The sequence below is a fragment of the Eumetopias jubatus genome, unplaced genomic scaffold (assembly GCF_037043125.1).
Source record: "Eumetopias jubatus isolate StellerSeaLion01/CBP00866 unplaced genomic scaffold, mEumJub1_p1.0 scaffold_8, whole genome shotgun sequence".
Classification (NCBI taxonomy): Eukaryota; Metazoa; Chordata; class Mammalia; order Carnivora; family Otariidae; genus Eumetopias; species Eumetopias jubatus.
In genome coordinates, this window is record NW_028274814.1 from 124,621,134 (window position 1) to 124,639,414 (window position 18,281).

Consider the following 18,281-nt stretch of genomic DNA (forward strand, 5'->3'; position numbering starts at 1 on the left):
CATGACATTCAGTGAAATGCAACACAGGCCAAGTAAGGAGCCGGGACTCCCTCCCACATGCATAAAAGGAGAGTATGTACCTGACACCTGCAGAAGGCAAGTGTTCTTTCGGAGGAGGAAAGCCAAATAACCCAAAGTTGACCTGATTTCACCTAAAGTTTTAGTACTACCAATAATACTAAATTTAGACATTTGTTTTGGTTTATATTGATATAAATCTTAAGGGTGTCTAATTCCTTACCTTGATAATTAAACATAACCCAATCTTTAATTTTAGAGAAAGAACCTGATAAAGACCAAGTGCTTTTATCAGTTGTATACTGATATACTGCCTGGATCAAGTGGAAACTATTTTAGAAATATACTAACATGGAAATATGGAAAGCCTTAAAATTTTGTGTACCTGTTAACCTAGTAATTTTACTTCTAAGAATTTAAGAAAACAGTCATGGATGTACACAAGATTTCAGTGAAGTGTTGTTTATAACTGTGAAAAGATGCATATAGTCAAAATGTCCCATAGAGAATTAAATAAATTATGGTTCAGCCATACAACAGAATAATAAATGAATAAAAATAAAAGACTATGTAATGACCTGGAAAAGATGTTTACAATATATTGTTAAGTGAAAAAAGCAGGTTACAAAACAGTATGCAAGTATGAGCCCATTTTTATAAAAATATACATATTTAGCAAAGTAAAAGGACAAATGATATTTACCAAAATATTAACATTGGTTATTTCAGCATAGTAGGATGATAGTTGATTTTGCTTAACAACCCCCTTTTTTGCCTATTTGAATTTTCTGTAATGAAGATTATTTTTTAAATGGGAAGGTAGTGAGGGAGTTACTAACCTCAGGTTAGCCCAGATATGCCCCCAAAATCTCCTTATGGCAAGGTAAAAATTTCTGTTCAGCCTGTTATCTACGAAATTGCTTCTATTTTATAAATTTGAGTGTCCTTCCAAGATGACATTTAAATTGTCTTTTAGGCAAACTATACAATAGCAATTGCTGATATTAAAAAAACCCAAAACACTCAGGTTAATTACCAAAAAGAACAGATGAGAAAATACAAATCCTCACTTTAAAAAAGGAACAACCCAAGTACATACTACTAAATTATACAAAGTTACATTATCTAAGTTTAGTTTATTGCAAAGATCAAGACAGCGCACTAGAAGTTGGGGCTTCTGTTTCACACCATTGGCAGCACTCACTCCGCTCTCCACTGCATTCGCTCACCCCTGCGGAGAGGTCTGTATACACACAGTGATGTCTGACGTTTCTTGGTTCCCACAGTATAATTAGGAAACTTGACATTTCAATTAAAAAGGTAAGACAAGGACATTTACCATCAGATGATAAAACTCCTCTTCTGGGAGAGGGTACTATAGTATTTGAAGATATGCTTTGGAAAAATCATATAAAAATGAAAAGGGCACCATTTCAAGAGTACTAGGACTACATTAAACTTAAATGAATTCCAACACTCATAATAATGTAACTCAGAAACAAATCTGGTCTTAACAAAAGCTCCAATAAACTAAACTATCTTAACAGGCACAATGAACAGTGTAAACACTGTTAATGGGCACCAGGTTTAATAGGGCAGACAATGTTTGCTTCCGCATTAACACTTAATTTTTCAATTACATTTTTAAAAAATGGTGCTGCTTAAGCTATGTTTTACAAAAAATTAATTTTAATAAATATGGCAAATGCTAAAAATCTAGCTAGGTTACCATGCAAGATATTATATAACCAAGACAAACTCAAATTTATAATAAAGGCAACTTGCATTCAAAATGAACTCTACCCTTGTATTTTATTAAAAGGGCAAACATCATGAATTAACCCAGCTGCTTACTTGAATTACAAAAGTAACATGATTCAATATGAAAATAAGAAACTGTCTACAAATCTCTGACAGTAATAAATTGCAATATACAATGCATACAGGAATCATACAGAGCAACAAACTCTCGTACAAAACAAAAATATTTTAATACCTTTAAAATCCAAATTTTTCTTTAAAATCATTCATGAAAAAGATTCTCAATTAACACCTCAATTAGTCAAGCATCAGGAAGCTACATTACAGCTATTTAATATACAAAGAGACATCTTTTCCCCAGTCACTTCCTTCTAATGTCTCTGTTTCCAGAATCATAGACTCTTTTGCTTCTCTCCACTCCCCATGCCACCATTTCTTCAGATCATGAAAACTGAATTTGTTGAACACCAGAAATCTAAGATCAGAAAATTTAAATTGAGCAGAATTATAGAAAAAACATTTTTAAATAACATGTATTATAAAAAAATAACATATATTATAAACAAAGAGTAAAAATAATAGACAATGAAAAATAAGTCCACTTCCCACTCCCAAATTTCCATTCTGTCTACCCAAGGGTGCTACTTTAATAATTTCTTATGCATCTTTCTAGAAATCTACGCAAATATGAATGTGTACATATTTTTAATCAGTAAGAGAATACACAATTATATATTTTGAGAAAGCAATTTTTAACAACCTTCTTTATCAGGTCCTTAATAATAATACAGTTGATCTTGAACAACACAGGGGTTAGGGCTGCCAAACTCTGCAGAGTTGAAAATCTTCATGTAACTTTTGACCCCTCCTTAATTAAGTAAACTTAATAGCTTACTGTTGACCAGAAGCCTTACCAATAACATAGTCAATTAACATATATTTTGTATGTTATATGTATTATATACTGTATTCTTAAAACAATACTAGCTAGAGAAAAGTAAATGTTTAAGGATGAGAAAACCACATCTATAGTAACTGTAAGAAAATCTGCATATTAATTGGACCAGTGCAATTCAAACCCATGTTGTTCAAGGGTCAACTGTAGTACGCTGAAATTAACTACCTGTGATAAAAATCAATGATACAATCAATTTTTAAAATAATTTAAACTACAAAGAAGGTTGTATTTTACCTGTTGATATGACGTTGTATAAACCATAACATTTTGTTGTTGACCATCTGCAGTTATTAAGCCAGCTGGTAACTGGTTAGCTAGAAGACAAAAAAAAGTTAAAGCAGGAAAAGAATTGCATCTACTCTCTGGGTATGAACCTTAAAGTCGTGCCATTAATTCTCATTACAATTCTGCCACTCATGAATGTAATCTTGGACAAAATCATAAACCCTCAAATTCAGCATGGAAAAAAAAGTTCCATAAAAAGCACATTTTTTTCTATTGCAAGTTTTCAATTTTCTGTATCTTCATTTCTCTAAAATGTACTTGGGCTAACTACCCATGTGTACAAATCTGCAGACTGGATGGGGTTTCTAATTCATAAGCAGACCTATATCATGAGGCTTAGCTAGGAGCAACACTTACATTAACTAAGCAGCATGTATTTTATGAGAAATATAAAATATATACCCATAAATTTTATATGAGAACTAGAATCACCACAGACCTTTTATTTCACCAATATGACAATATTCTTTTTTTTTTTTAAGACTTTTTATTTTTAAAGTAATCTCTACACCCGACATGGGGCTCGAACTCACAACCCTGAGATCAGAGAGTCACACCCTCCTCCAATGGAGCCAGCCAGGCGCCCCTATTCAATTTTTTAAAAAACCCTTCAAATTTATTTAAATCACAAGACTTTATATTACAAGATACAATTCTCAATATTCCTATCTCATGTGAATCTTAAACCAAAAACTAGGGGCCATGGAAATCAGAACTATGGGTGAAAGATTATAATGTCTGAAGAATTTAAATTTCTACACTTACTCCTCACTGACATCAAACATAAAGGCATGAACTTATAAGAACTATTCAAAATAGTGCTATGTCCAAATACTCGGGGCTGATATTCCCAAAGTACCATCACATTCAGTATTAATAACAGCTAACAAACTACATGACTTAGAAGAACAAATGTAGTTGCAAAAATGTATCATAACACTGCTTACTAAATGCCTCCTCTGTAAGTTCTTCACTTAGTCCGTCTGTAGCTGTGACTGTTCCACCAATTCCTTTCTCTCCTTTCATAGCCTGGAGAAGGACAAATCAAAAAAGCAATCACTGGTATTCAAAAGAAACTGTTTTCTAGATGAGAATGCTTATTTCCTAAAATTAGGAGCTTCTATTATTACAAACACTGCACAGAGTATTTATTTACACTTCTGGTTAATTACATATGAAGAGGCCCTTCAAAATGCTAACTTTTTATATAAGCAGTAATCATCACAAGACAGTGTTAGTAATGACCTAGAAAATCTAAAATATTTGTGGATAAAAATAAAATTATTCTAATTCCACACTACATCAAAAGGAAAATAGAAATCTACTTACAGATGAAGTAGTCTGCAAAATACTATAAATATTCAGCTCATAAATCTACTATAAATGATCCAAATTATAGTTTAACTCTATATATATAGCTCTTAGCCAAATGGGCAGTACTATAACAGCAAGTTTAAAGTCTTAAATTCCTAAATCAAAATTACAGTTTGGACCAAAGAGCTCTAAGTTTCCATCCATTCACTCTAAGTTTCTGTGATGCAAAAAATTTGGAAAAGTACTGTGAAGAATTTATAAATTCTCTTCCTACTTTAACCATTTGATGATGCATATAACACTAATTCAATGGGATTACAACATTAAAGACAGCATTTTGACAGCAATGTGAACCTAACACCCAAGCTGGAGTGTGGAAATAAATATGCTGATCTCAATTTATTTCCACAAAATTCATACCATGGGCAAAGATAAACCCAAAAGGAAATGCAGAAGAATTTAATAAGAAAGGGATACAGTTAGAATTCCCTTTTTCCTATCTAGAAGGCCCCAAGCTTTGAGATGCTACCTCTTTTAAACTAATAATAACCACAGCATGTGTTACCATTACCGAGTGCTCACTATATGCTGAGCCTAGGGCTCTACATAGATTATTTTACTTAGTTCTCTCAATAACCCTGGGAGGTAGGTACTACTACTAACCTCACTGTACAGACCAGGAAAGCAAGGTCTAACGTATTTAAATTATCTGCCCGAGGTCACAGTGGTGGAGCTGGGACTCAGCCTCAGGTGGCTGGAATCCCAAGTCCAGGCTCTCAATCATTACACAACTATGATGTCATTAGTAACAAAGGGAAAAAGAAAGAACATACTATTTAATACAGTAATGTAAGTGATTACATACTTGATGAATGATACATTTAAAAAGTTAAAGTGAATAGTATATCTTAGTTTCTTAAAAGCATAATGGAAGGCATTTTACTTACCTCTCTGAATTTCTGAAGGTATAATTTTAGAGGTTCTACGTAACTGTCAAAGCCTAAAGTCGACATGGCAAAGAGAATATCTTCTCCGTTGATTGTCTTCCGTTTCTCTTGATGGCATCTTTCACTTGCTTCAGATGTTATAAAGCTGATGAACTCACTTACACATTCTTGAACACATTCTTTGGCATCTTTTGCAATCTGAAGAGAAAAATCACCGGTAAATTTGCAGGGAATATAACCATCCCCTTCCTAACAACCTACAAAAATAAAAGCTATTCAGAAGAATACAAATTTCAGTTCACTGCTGTTAACATTTCATCTTTGAAATAATATTGCTAATTACAATGACACAATGTGTGCTATCAAAATTCCAGCCCTTGAGAATTGAGAATAAAAACTCGAATATCAGTAAGAGAAGCCTTGACAACTATTCACAGAAAACAGGTATAATTTAGGTAAAAAGGCAATCATTGGATGTCCCTACCATCCCATAAAGATGAAATCTTACTAACCAAGTACCCCAAGAAAATCAGACCCATGGTGTACATAGAATACTGTGGGCTAGACTCAGGTATCACTCCTCTGCCCTAGCATTTCCACAAATAAGGACACCAGAAAATTTTAAAAAGACAAAACACTGAATTCATGTAAGGCTTACAAGGGAATGAAATAATGACATCTGGTGACATTTTTATTATTGAAGATACCAAGTGTCAGGTACAGGTTTTAAGTTTATTAAAAAGCAGCACACACCTGCCACTTCATTTTAAAAGCAATTCTTCTTTTAAGGGTGTGGGGTTTCAAAGTGAAACTCTAATGGATTAAAGCATGCAATTCCAAAGCCACTTCAAACAGAACAACACAAATCCTTGCTGAAACACACTGTCTTCCACCTCCAGGCCTCTTTTACATCCTGAAGAAAAGTAAACAAGAGCTGCAGGCAAGATTATATCATGCTAGCTGTACGCATAACTTTAGATATTCTAGTAGCTATGTTTAAAAAAAGGTGACATTAATTTTAATAACATTTTATTCAGCCCAATAAATCCAAAATATTACCACTTAAACAGAGAATCCATTTTAAAACTGAGGTATTTTAATTCTTTTTTCCATACTAAGCCTGCACAATCTAAAGTATGTTTTACATTTACAGCACATCTTTTTTTTTTTTTAAAGATTTTATTTATTTATTTGAGAGAGAGAATGAGATAGAGCATGAGAGGGGGGAGGGTCCGAGGGAGAAGCGGACTCCCTGCTGAGGAGGGAGTCCAATGCGGGACTCGATCCCGGGACTCCAGGATCATGACCTGAGCCGAAGGCAGCCGCTTAACCAACTGAGCCACTCAGGCGCCCCGCATTTACAGCACATCTTAATTCAGACTCACCACATTTCAAGTGCTCAATAACCATGTGTGGTCAGCGGCCTGAGGTGCTGGACAGCACAGGCCTAGCAACAGAACCAGTAATCAGCAGTTTTGCTTTATTTCCCCTTAAAACACGAGGAGGACCTCTCATACTGGAACTTCTAGGCTTAGCTCTGTATTTTAATAATATATTTCTTTGTGAGCTTTATTACTTTTGTAAGCACTTTATATGCTACGATGAGGAAAAAGTTTATTATGGAATATAAATATAAAAAAATGTGGCTTTTAATTCAGACCAAGTGATGAGTAGAGTGTTTTTTTTTAAGTTGTTATAAATAACCGTCTATACGATTGTCTGTCTCAAGACAGAACTACTTTAAAAAAATCATGCCAGTTAAATTTAAATGTACATTAATATTTATGATTATATAAAAATAGTTGCTTCCAAATGTAAGGATTTTTTCCATATCAGTCCAAAATGACCCAATTTTGCTGCAACATTATAGAAGTCACAACTCCATATGCTCAAAAAACCTGATAGTTCTGATAATGCACCTGTTTTAAAGGAGATTCTTAATTCTATTTTATTTGCTTCAAGTTGGGGAGGGGAACGTGGAAACTGCAAATGGAGTCCTGCTCAGTAACGAAGTGTGTAGCACTGAAAGAGCAGCTGGACTTGCTGGGAGGCTGAATGGCTGCTCAGTAATAGCTGACCGTATTCAGAAGTGCACACTCATGTGGGTCTACGCTCCCCTCTCCCTGGAAAAAGAAACCTGGGAAAAATGTCTCCTCCACATTACCTTTCCCGTTTGAGGTATGGCATTTTTCATTATCCTTGCTACATTTGCAATTGGAAGATAGATATCTTGTTCTCTGAAACTTTCTTTTGAGCCATTTGTGTCTTCATGATCATTCATGCTGTCTTCAGTATCTAAAGAAATAAAAATGATTTAGGTTTCAAGCTTCTCATCATCTTTACTTCAAGATAGAGAAGACTACCTGAGACAATCTAAGATAAGAACCATCCTGGTTCATTTCCTAATCATTTTTAGGGAGGAGGGTAGCGGTTCTTTTCACAATTTTTCTCACAGCCATAACCGAAACCTACTCATTAGTTTCAAACCCGCTGCCTCAAATCCTTTTATTGTCAACTCAGCCTACTAAAACCTTACCTATCCGTGGTCAACAGAGCTCAAAAGCATCTGCACGGCACCTTCAGAAGTGATCTCTCCTTTCACAAAATATCACAAAGTGCCTCTCTGTGTCTTTTCTGACATATTTTATAATTCTTTTTATTTCTCATCCTCCCTTTAGATGTCTGCTACCTTAGGCCAGGGATCAGCTCTGTGTACTTCCTAGAACTTGGTATAGCATCTTCCACAGAAGAAGTACTCATAAATATTTGTTACATAACATAGACTATGACCTATGGTTCCTTGCATATTGCCAGATTAAGAGGTTATATTATGCAAAGCCAAGTTTATATAGAATGGAAAAAGTGGACTTGAGTATTACTGACCCAATTGGATTAATACTAATGTAGTAAGTTTTTGAACAAAGCTGTAGCACTGATCCGACGTTCTTACAAAAAATGAATCCTCAATGTATAGACTCAGATATAACTGAAGCTTTCACAGTACCAGTAATATACTTTTTTAACTAAATGCAGTATCCTGTAATATGTACTCTTTCTATGTATTAAAAAAAGAAAGGCACTTAAGCTGATTCAAGTTAAATTTTTCTTTTCAAGTTACATTTTTATGTGTATCTGTTTCAGGATGAAGTAACTAACCACCCACCCCCAACTGCCTCCTAAAATATATCTTAGGGATGCCTGGGTGGCTCAGTTAGTTAAGCGTCCAACTCTTGATATCAGCTCAGCTCTTGATCTCAGGGTCGTGAGATCAAGCCCTGCACTGTGCTCCGTGCTGGGCATGGAGCCTACTTGGGATTCTCTCTCTCCCTCTCCCTTGGCCCCTCCCCCCACTCGCAGGCTCTCTCTCACTCTCTCTCAGTAAAAAAAAGAGTCGGATGCTTAACCAACTGAGCCACCAAGGTGCCCCCAAAACAAACTTTTCTATAACTCTTTTCTAGAATTCTTTTCTGGAACTCATCACTCTTTTGATGACTATTTCTAATAAAAAGCGACTTGTTTTAGACTATCACTGAACTTTGACACAAGATTGCTAATTTTCCTGTAAAGACAAAATCAACCTAGAACATCACATTAATATGATTTTCACTAAGTTGTTTCTACTGGGGAATGTCTTTACTGGGGGCTTTCTCACCATCGTGAGGCTGTATCACATAGTGGCTCCCTCCGATGTAGTCTGCAGAGATGCCTAGTTGAGAAGCGTCTGTCGTAGCACTGTCGCCATCCATCTATGAGGAAAGAAGTTTTGAAATATTCTTTAATAAAACTTGTCTAAAAAACATAATAGATTCGATGCTCATAAACTGTCATAGGATGGGTCAATTAGTTTTAAAGGCCTTAAGCTTACTAAAAGAAAACATTTGTATCTCTTGATTTGGAAACATTTTGATAATTTTTCAATGATTCAAGATTCCCCTCTACCCTCTGTAGGTGATAAGCATTAAGACCAACAGGAAAACAAAGCAAGGAAATGGATCTAAAACACACACCTCTTTCTTTTCAATTGCATAATCCTCACATATAGTGCAGACAACCCTGACTTACAACCTAGCTTATCCCTGGAATGACAAGCAAAGCCGAAGTCAGCTTAGAAGTCACCTAAAAGTCACCATCACTTTCCGCTTTCCTGCTACAGCCTGATAGTCCTATGCAAATCCTTTTGCTCCTGCTGCAAACTTTCTCTGCTGTCTCACAGAAGTTCCACAAGGGGCAGTGTCTTGGTTCAAACTGTTGTTTGGTAGGGGAAACATGGATTCCTTGCACAAATCTGGGTCCATGCAACCTGAAAGCACACCCATACTTTGAACCAGCCTATCACCTCTAATTCTACTCAACAGTTCCACCCCCCCCCCGCCCCACCCTCAAACTTGAGATTCTTTTAAAAAAAAGAAAAGGAAGGGTCAGGGAGACTGGAGATCTGCATATAAAGACAGTAAAATTATAACCATAGACAAGAATGAGAATTAAAATGACTATTTTAAAAGAAGCCTGCTTAATTAAGTTTGCTCAGAGCTAAAAGAATTCTAAGAGGGAAAACCTAGAGAAAACTGGACCACAAGCCCTGAACTATCTCCATTCCATTTCACCAACATGGCTAATCCTGGAAGTCTTTCCACTTTGCAAATACTATTCAAAACAATAAGGGACTAGCTATTTGTGGGTGGAAAATTTGTAAATGCATTACCTGAATAAAAAGTGTAGCAAAAATTAAGTACAATCTGTACATGTTTTCAGGCCAGATCTAAAAGAGACACTTGATCCTACATGTTCACCTTGATAACAAGTTTAATGTTATTAACTGCACTACTTAAGTCTTTGGGTACCACATCGTGTTCTCCAGCTCTGTTGGATTTTCATCTACTAGTAAAACAGCAGGCTAGTTTCCAAGTCTTCAATAACATGGCATTTCTTTGATACATCTGTTGACTGTGGTATCTAATTTAATTGTAGATAAAGATACATTTCTGTAATCTATATAGTTTTCTAAGGGGCTAGAGAATAGAATTCACCTACCTTTAATAATGTGCACAAGTACAGGGTACCTATTTATTGATACTTCTTAGGGGCTTCTAAAAGGTAGTAAACAACATCAGTGAGCTCTGATTCTGACTCTCCTTGCTGATCCCTGAAAACAGAATCCCTACCCATTAAATGTATCTCTATATAAAATGGAAATAGTATCACCTTCCCCATCTTAAACAGCTAATGTGAAACATTACCCAAAAATAAAATGCTATTTTAATCCTAAAATGCCAACAAGGTACTAGGAGAGTGGTCTTTAATAGATATGATGATGGATTTATTAGCCATGAAAGAGAGCTCAATTAGGATAGCTGTGAACTGACTAGTTTTTACAATGCCCTAAGGAAGATTAGAGAAATCACGGCTCAGAAGAAAGGACCAAAGTGGTTGTTTCAGAACCTACAACTGGAAACAAATCTTTGTTGGAGCGGGGCAGGCAGGGGGTATCTGTCTGGAAGATCAATTAATTTATAAATATAACATAAAAAAAGTATTAAAGGCAAAAAGTTTAAATCACATTATCTTGTCATGCAATGGAATTAGTAGCAAGACTATCATTTGGATTCACGTCATTAGCCTCTAAACCTCAGTCTTCTAAACAGTACTTCTGGAAGTATTTCCGAGTTGTCAGAACGAAAGAAAGGGAACCTGCTAAAGAGCTGTTTGGCGCATAGAGCACCCAGGGGACGGAGATGCCATCCTCCCTCCTTGAGGATAAGCTGCACGGAACAGGCTTAGCTGTGTGTCTTTGGGTCTGCAAGCCGTAGCTCTTCTGTCATTTCATCACACCTCTGTCTTCCTCTCATCTATCTTTCCAGCTTAAAATCCTGCCCCATACTTTAATCCCAATGTTCTCCCATCCTCCTGAAATCTTTCCGATTTACCCTATTCTGCAAACCCAAAATTAGTGTCCCCTTCTTTGAATCCCCAAGGTACTTAGTAACAAATTAAGCCTCATCTTTGATGCTCACAATATGCTAGCCACTCATATATATGAGTGGGGAAATGAGGCAGGGATACTTGCTAGATACATCCCAAAGGCTTTTTCAAGGTCTAAACTTCCTATAAAAATATTCAAAATAGGCTGGAGATTTTAAGTAAGCCAGTCAACAAATATTTACCAAGTAAGCACCTGGTATTTATCAGGTCTGTGCAATGTGCTGGGGATATGGCCTAGTCAACAACATAGACAAGATCTCTGTCCTCACCTTGCAGGGAAGACAAGTATTACGTAAACCAGTGGCAGGGGAAAGGAGTAGGGAGGGTAGTCTATTAATACTTCCAAGGCACAGGCTCTGGAATCCTATCACCTGGTTTGAATTCCTTCCTACTTACTTGCCATGAGACCTTGAGCAAGTGGAATGAGACAGGACTTACCATGGAAAGACTTAGCACAGTGTAATAGGAGGACTCAGTAAATGTTATATATAGCTATTAAGTAATTACAATTAACTAATTGCTACTGCCAGGTGCTAAGGAAAACAAAGGTGTTTTTGTTATATGCTTTGAGAGCTTATTGCAAAAGGGGCCACACTAGTCTGGGGAGTCAAGGAAGTGGTCACAGGAAATGACCTTTAAACTGAGACCTAAAGATAGACAGAAATCAGTCAGGCAAGGAAAAAATGGGGAAAGAATGTTCCAGGCAAAGGAAACAGAAATCTAGTACTGGCGGACTAGAATGGACTAGAGGCTAGATCAAGCAGTGCCTTGTGGACAAGAGCAAGTCAAAGGGGAGTCTGATTTGCACGGTTCTGCTAACACTCTGGCTACAGTCCAGTGTAGAAATGGACAGAGGGGAGCAAGAATGGGGGCAGAAGACCACGAAGGACCATGGGGCTGCAGTCAGAGCATGAATTCAGGCAAGATGATGAACGTTCATTCCCCAGGTCAGTCCAGAACAACAGCAGTGGAGATCAAGGGGAGCAGACGAAAGAGCCTTTCAGGAGGTCAAATCAACAGACCTGGTGACTGAGTGAAAATGAACCAGAAGAAGGACTGAGGGCATGCTGCTGGGGTTCCTGAAGCTGGAGAGATAGAGAATGGGAGCGCTGGGCAACGAGAGCCAAGCTATAGCCGGTGACCACAAACATGCAGTGGTACCAGTCTTGACAGGTCCACAGCTGGTGGAAGAGGAGAGAAGCTGAAGTGCTGGGTCTTATCCAGACAACGAAGAGGGAAGGGCATGCAGGAGAGTGACAAGACAATGGGTAAAATGATGAATCATTAGATCCAAGAGAACTGATAACTATGGACAAAGACTAGTTCAAGCCCATTAAATTAATGTTACTGACTATTCTGATTACTTAGTTGAACTGATATTGTTCTCTAAAATATTATGTGAAATCAATGGTTAGCTGGCTAATACATTTTTATTCTATAATTCTGTGATGTAGCAGTATTTAAATTACATTAATAATTTGTGCACAAACGCGGGAAATACTTCCCTCTTTAATAGGTTTAACATTTATCGAACACTTTCTAAATATCTCATGCAATGTTCATGACCTCGTGAAGCAGATGAGAAAATTGAGGTTATAGAAGGCTAATGACTTGCCAAAGGTGGCAGAGTAAATGGGATTTAAATCCAGAGTCTCAGATGCCAAGTACTTTACAGTATTTGTTCCTAATAGTTTTTCCTGTAGTCCACAGCCTAAATCTTTACTTTGTCTTCTCTAAATTCTGGATCTAATGACTATATATTAAAAACATTCAGGGCGCCTGGGTGGCTCAGTTGGTTAGGCGACTGCCTTCAGCTCAGGTCATGATCCTGGAGTCCTGGGATCGAGTCCCACATCAGGCTCCCTGCTCAGCGGGGAGTCTGCTTCTCCCTCTGACCCTCTTCCCTCTCATGCTATCTCTCATTCTCTCTCTCTCAAATAAATAAAATCTTAAATAAATAAAAACATTCAAAGTTGCTTCTCAAGTCAGGACAATATCTGTGGGATGTAAGCAATGCACCTGGTTTGGGGTTCAGGATCAGGAGCACAGGCGCTTAGGACAGACCATCTGGAGTTTTTTAAAATGGAGTTGCTATGAGAAGTGAAGTTATTATATAAAAAGCACTTAGCAAAGTGTACGATACATAATAAGAACTCAACAAATGTAACCTAGTATTATTTTTGTCCCTTCAAATACAGTTCTCACCCTTCTTTCCAGGCATGGTTTTCTCTCTTGCATAACCCCTTTCACCTGTTCTCTGGACCAATTCCTTTTTATGTCTTTGAGGATAAGAAATAACACAAAGATTCCTCACCTCTAATGGGTCTTCAGTCCTCCCTGACCAGCTGCTTCACTCTCTCTTCAACATGCTTAGGCTCCCTCACTGAACACACAGAAGTACACACAGACCCATAAAACCGTAATTCTGCTCCACACCCTTGGCTAGCTATCACTGTCACCCTGACAGTCCTCACACATCTCTCCATTCCTATTTCAACTCCCTGGCAAGTGCTTCTCCCCCCCACCAGGATACTGAAACCGCTCCTGGAAGTTGCCAGTAATCTTGCCTTCATTCCTACTTGGCTGTTCTTGATGGTGCCGGCCACTGCATGAAATCCTCTTCTCCCTTGATTTCCAAAGTGATACCCTCTCCTGGTTTATTTCTTCCTCCCCACCTCCCAGTTGTCAGTTTCATCCAAGGTTATCCTTTCCTCTTTCTTCCCTCACTCTCTTAATGAACTCTAAATACCACTTCTACAACCGTATCTTGCCTGCCAGCCCAACGAGCCATGCCTGTAGAACATGTCTGATGTCCCATCACTGTCAGCTTAAAATTCTGGAAAATGAAACGCACCCTCCCCATGTCCTGCAAGGAGGCAGTGGATAAGCGCCTCATCTGCTTTCCAGCTACTGTGACCCCACCCTCCCAGGCTCATTATACCAGTGTCATCTTAGATTCTTCTATCTCCTCCAAGTTCCACCTAAGCTGTTACCTCTTTTAATAAGTTTCCTGGATATGCCCTTCCTTTCTCTGCTGCCACTGCATTACTACCCAACCTACCAGGGTACATACTGTTTTAAGATGGATCTCACTCAAACACCATTTCCATAGCTCCTAAGCCTGGAATGGTTCTAAAAGTCTTTAGCATCAAATCCAAACCTAGTTTTTCCATGGCTTTTCATGAGTGGATCCCCCACTTAACCTAACTAAACTTGTTTCCAACTCTATCTTCAGGGCTGATAAAAATCTTAGTGCTAGAATGTGCCTTATTTAAGGATCACCAGGTATAGCTCTTTATTTTAGGACTGAGGCATGAGTCATGGCTCAAGGAAGTTGTAACATGCCTGACATCACAAATATAGTAGCAGATCCAGAACTAAGCATCCAGACAGGAAAAGTGGTATCTCTCACTAAATTATCCTATGAAATCTCCACTTGGACAATGCAGATCTACTCCCCCTCCCCTAAACAACAGTTACTCATCCCTGCCTTCAGGCTTTTGCTTTCGGTGATACCCTCCACCTATCCAAATCCCACTCATCCTTCAAGGTTAAGTCGACGCATTCACAACTACCCAGGCCTACCACACCACTGGTCTTTTCATCTCTGCTACCCTTAGAACCAGCATTTCCCATTCCCTGCAGAATTGTCTTCTAAGCATTCAGTTCGACTGAAGCCCTTCTAGCAAAACAGACAGCCTCTTAAGAGCTGGGACAGGCTTTTTATCTTGTAGCCTCCACAGCACTTAAAGGCCCACAGGAAACAATACGTGCAAGTCACTAAAAAGAAGCAACAGGAATGAGTGAATGGAGGTACTATCTGTCTAGACTTGAAGGGCATTCATTCTACTCAGGATCTCCAATATACATTAGGTATAATTTTGTTTCCTAATTACTGTTCAAATCTAATTAACAACCTAAATGGTAAGACATACTTACTGTCATGAAATACTGTCAGAACCGTGTTGTCAGTGGTGTTCAGAACACCTTTCTAAAAAGGGGCCTGATCTTTGCCCAACTTCAACCTAGAAGATAAACATCTATTAGTAGTAACAACGTATTGCCTACAGGCTTTCTTCCTAGTAAAAATTTAAAAGGCGTGTATAATTTCACCTACTGTTCTTATTCAACAGAGTGCAAAAAAGCAGGCGCCCAATAAAGGTTTCTTAAATTGGCAGATATATTTTGGAGACCTTGCAAAAAAAAGTTAATTCTATGGCAGGGAGGAACTGCTTTCCTAACATAACCCTGAATTTATTCATGTTCACCGTAAATATTCATCACAACACCCCAAATTATATGCACAAGACCAAAATTTACACATCCAAATTATTCAAAATATTAACACCCAAGACACAAACACCCCAACTTAATTTTTCAGTGATGATTTTCTTAATGTTTTAGAGTGAGATTTAGGAGTCCAAAAGCTCAAAAGGGGAGAAGAATATCTCAGAATACAATGCGTTTAAATTAAACACCTCGGATTATACTGAAAAGAAGATACAGGCTGCCCAGAGAACATACATGGAACACAATAAATTAGGACCTTTATTTATCATTTTAAAGCACCACCATTTTGGACTAAAATTGCATCTGAATAGCACTTCATTTTCACTGTAAAGCATAAATAGCTGAATAAATTGGTATCAATTACAATGTTACAATCTCCATTTCTCATCTGCTCTTTTCCTTTTTTTCAAGTGAAGCAATTAAATTGGGGGGAGGGGCAAAACAAAAACATATCCTTTCAGTGTTAATTTTAAAGGAAGAGAAAATAATGATATGCATTCAAGCATGAAATCTAGTAAACAGAAGAAAAAATTGTAGCCACTGAATTGAATTTTTTAAATGTCAGTCCAGGCAGCAAAGACTGGCTGACATTGTCTACTCTGCTATAATCTTAAAAGCAATGTCTACTTTCTTTTTAAATATTGTCCTCTTTCTAACCCCAAACTGCGCAGATGATTCCTTCCTTGTAGCTAGAAGCGTTTTAAGGCTGTCTTTGAAAAAGAAAATCCTCAGTACACTTAAAATAATGGAGCTATATATATTTATTTTGCGGGGGGGGGCACACCTCACCACACTCTCTCACCCAAATAGTTGACTCAGTATATAGTTAGATTCAATATATTAAAGATAAACACTGTCACTTCGTACGGTATATATTTTCCTAAAGGCAGGTTATATGTGAAAGCTCAAGGGAATGCATACATCTGTTTAATGTTTGAAGAAATGCAAATTTGTATCCAAGAAAAGCAGCAGACCCTTCCTCCACCCTCCATTCTTTGGCATCAACAACCAGAGTTTTGCATCAATAGAATCCTTAAATTAAGCTACAGGAGCAGTGCGGGGAAGGAATAATTGCCTTTTAAGGAATTCTGGTTAAACTTTGAACACTTTACAAATAAAACCCTTATTTATTAATGCCACTTATATCGATCAGTTTATCTCACCACTTTATTTTGCCAATTAGTTTCCATACTAAGAAAGCCCAAACCACCCCAGTGATTCGTGGACGAACCCTGGCACCGTGGAGTCCATGCGGGTTAGTGGGATGCTTTTTTTTTTTTAAAGGTCCTATGCTACCTAACCTTGTTTAAATTATCTTGTTACAGTACTTTGGGCAAGATTACGACTTGTGGGTGCTCTGTTAATTCTTTGTTCTCGAAGACTACTGCTCCTCAGGCCCGGCAGATCCTCCCCGCCTCCCACCGAAGATTAAAACCTTAGTCCAATCCGAAAGGCTTCCTTCCCACCTTCGGGGCAAGTCCAGGGACCGCAAGCCGCCAGATGGCTGCATTCTTTACGTGTAAGCCAGACTGCGGGGAAACCAAATCCACTCCTTCCTCCCGGGGACCTCGCTTCCTCCCCACGAAGGTGCGCGGGCTGGCCCCGGCCCCACCGCCCTGCCCGGCCGACTGTCAGTCCCGCCGGTGCGTGGCGACCGCCCCTGGCGCGCATCCCCCGACTCGCCCGCCCAGGCCCCGGGCCCGCGCCCAACGCCTGCCGGCCGCCCGCCCGCTCGGGGCGCCGGGGCAGACAAAGCGGCCCGGTCCCGCCATGCCCCGGCGGGCCAGCGGGCGGGAGGGCGGGTGGGAGGGGGACGCCCCCGGGGACTCCGCGCGGCAGCCCGGCCAAGGGCGCAGGGTCGGGGCCGGGGGCCGGACCAGTGCCCCCCGCCCGGCTCCCCGCACAAAATGGAGCCGGCCGGGGCGCCGCCGAGAGGGGGCCCGACGGTGCCCTGGCGCCCCCTCCTCGGCCTCGGGCCCGGAGCTCGGCGGCGGCGAGCAGGAGGCGGCCTGGCCCGCGTCCCGCCGCTCCTCGGCCCGGCGCACAAAGAGCCGCGCCGCGGCCCCGGGCCCGCTCCCCGGCCGGGCCCGCAGCGGGAGCGGCCTCGCAGGCGCCGGCCCGGCCCCGGCCCCGGCCCCGGCCCCGGGCGGGAGGGCTGGCGGGAGGGAGGCGAGTGGCCCCGGCCGCGGCGGCGTTGGCGGCGGGGACGGCGCCGGGAGGAGACGGACATTTCATTCGAGCTAAAGTGGAGTCGGTTTAGGAGCGATCATTGGCCGAAGCGAGACACAAACCTCCAATGCAGCCCTGGTTGGCTCCCGTCTCCAATCGGCTGTTTGGTTGGACAGAAAATGGCTGCGAAGGAACCAGTCCCAGCGCGGAGCTCCGCTTCCAGGACTCGGCCTCCCCTCCCTCCGCCGCGGGCCGCTTCCCTCGGCGCGACACCCTCCCTCCGCGCCTCCCGCGCGCCCGCCCGCCGCGGCCCCGCCCCGGCCCCGCCCCCGGCCGCGGCCCCGCCCCGCCCCGCCTCGCCTCCGCCCGGGGTGCCGAGCGGCCGCGGCAGCTGGAGCCCGCAGAGCAGGCTGCGGGCCGCGGCGGGCCGCGGCGGGCGGGCGGGTCCTGGAGCTTGTGTGGCGCCGGTCGGCGGCCTCCGTGCTCCGCGGGGGCTTCCCAGGGCCGGGACTCGGGCACGCTCTTGAGGTCTCTGCGGGCTTTCTTCCCACGTTGTTTTC

The 18,281-nt window shown here is 40.4% G+C and overlaps 1 protein-coding gene across 3 annotated transcripts; it reads right to left on the bottom strand.

Annotated features, from left to right (window-relative positions):
* Positions 1-601: 601 nt before the first annotated feature.
* Positions 602-17,951, bottom strand: NFYB (nuclear transcription factor Y subunit beta). 3 transcript variants are annotated; one of them, XM_028121690.2, is made up of 8 exons: positions 17,844-17,951; positions 15,202-15,287; positions 8,936-9,029; positions 7,448-7,578; positions 5,284-5,481; positions 3,970-4,051; positions 2,972-3,051; positions 602-2,254 (listed from the first exon to the last, which is right to left on the bottom strand). In XM_028121690.2, exons 2-8 carry the CDS (start codon positions 15,205-15,207, stop codon positions 2,222-2,224), a joined length of 624 nt encoding a protein of 207 aa, XP_027977491.1. In that variant the 5' UTR covers positions 15,208-15,287; positions 17,844-17,951; the 3' UTR covers positions 602-2,221. The 3 variants fall into 3 exon arrangements, with proteins under 3 accessions (XP_027977491.1, XP_027977492.1, XP_027977493.1); XM_028121691.2 differs by lacking the exon at positions 17,844-17,951 and adding an exon at positions 17,019-17,161; XM_028121692.2 differs by lacking the exon at positions 15,202-15,287.
* Between the last annotated feature and the right edge of the window lie 330 nt (positions 17,952-18,281).

Excerpts from the sequence above, each read along its gene's own strand:
- NFYB (XM_028121690.2), bottom strand. Across the intron at positions 7,579-8,935 it reads TGTGATACAGCCTCACGATG|ATACTGAAGACAGCATGAAT; the intron begins GTGAGAAAGCCC and ends TTATTTCTTTAG. Across the intron at positions 3,052-3,969 it reads ACTTACAGAGGAGGCATTTA|CTAACCAGTTACCAGCTGGC; the intron begins GTAAGCAGTGTT and ends TTTGTCTTCTAG.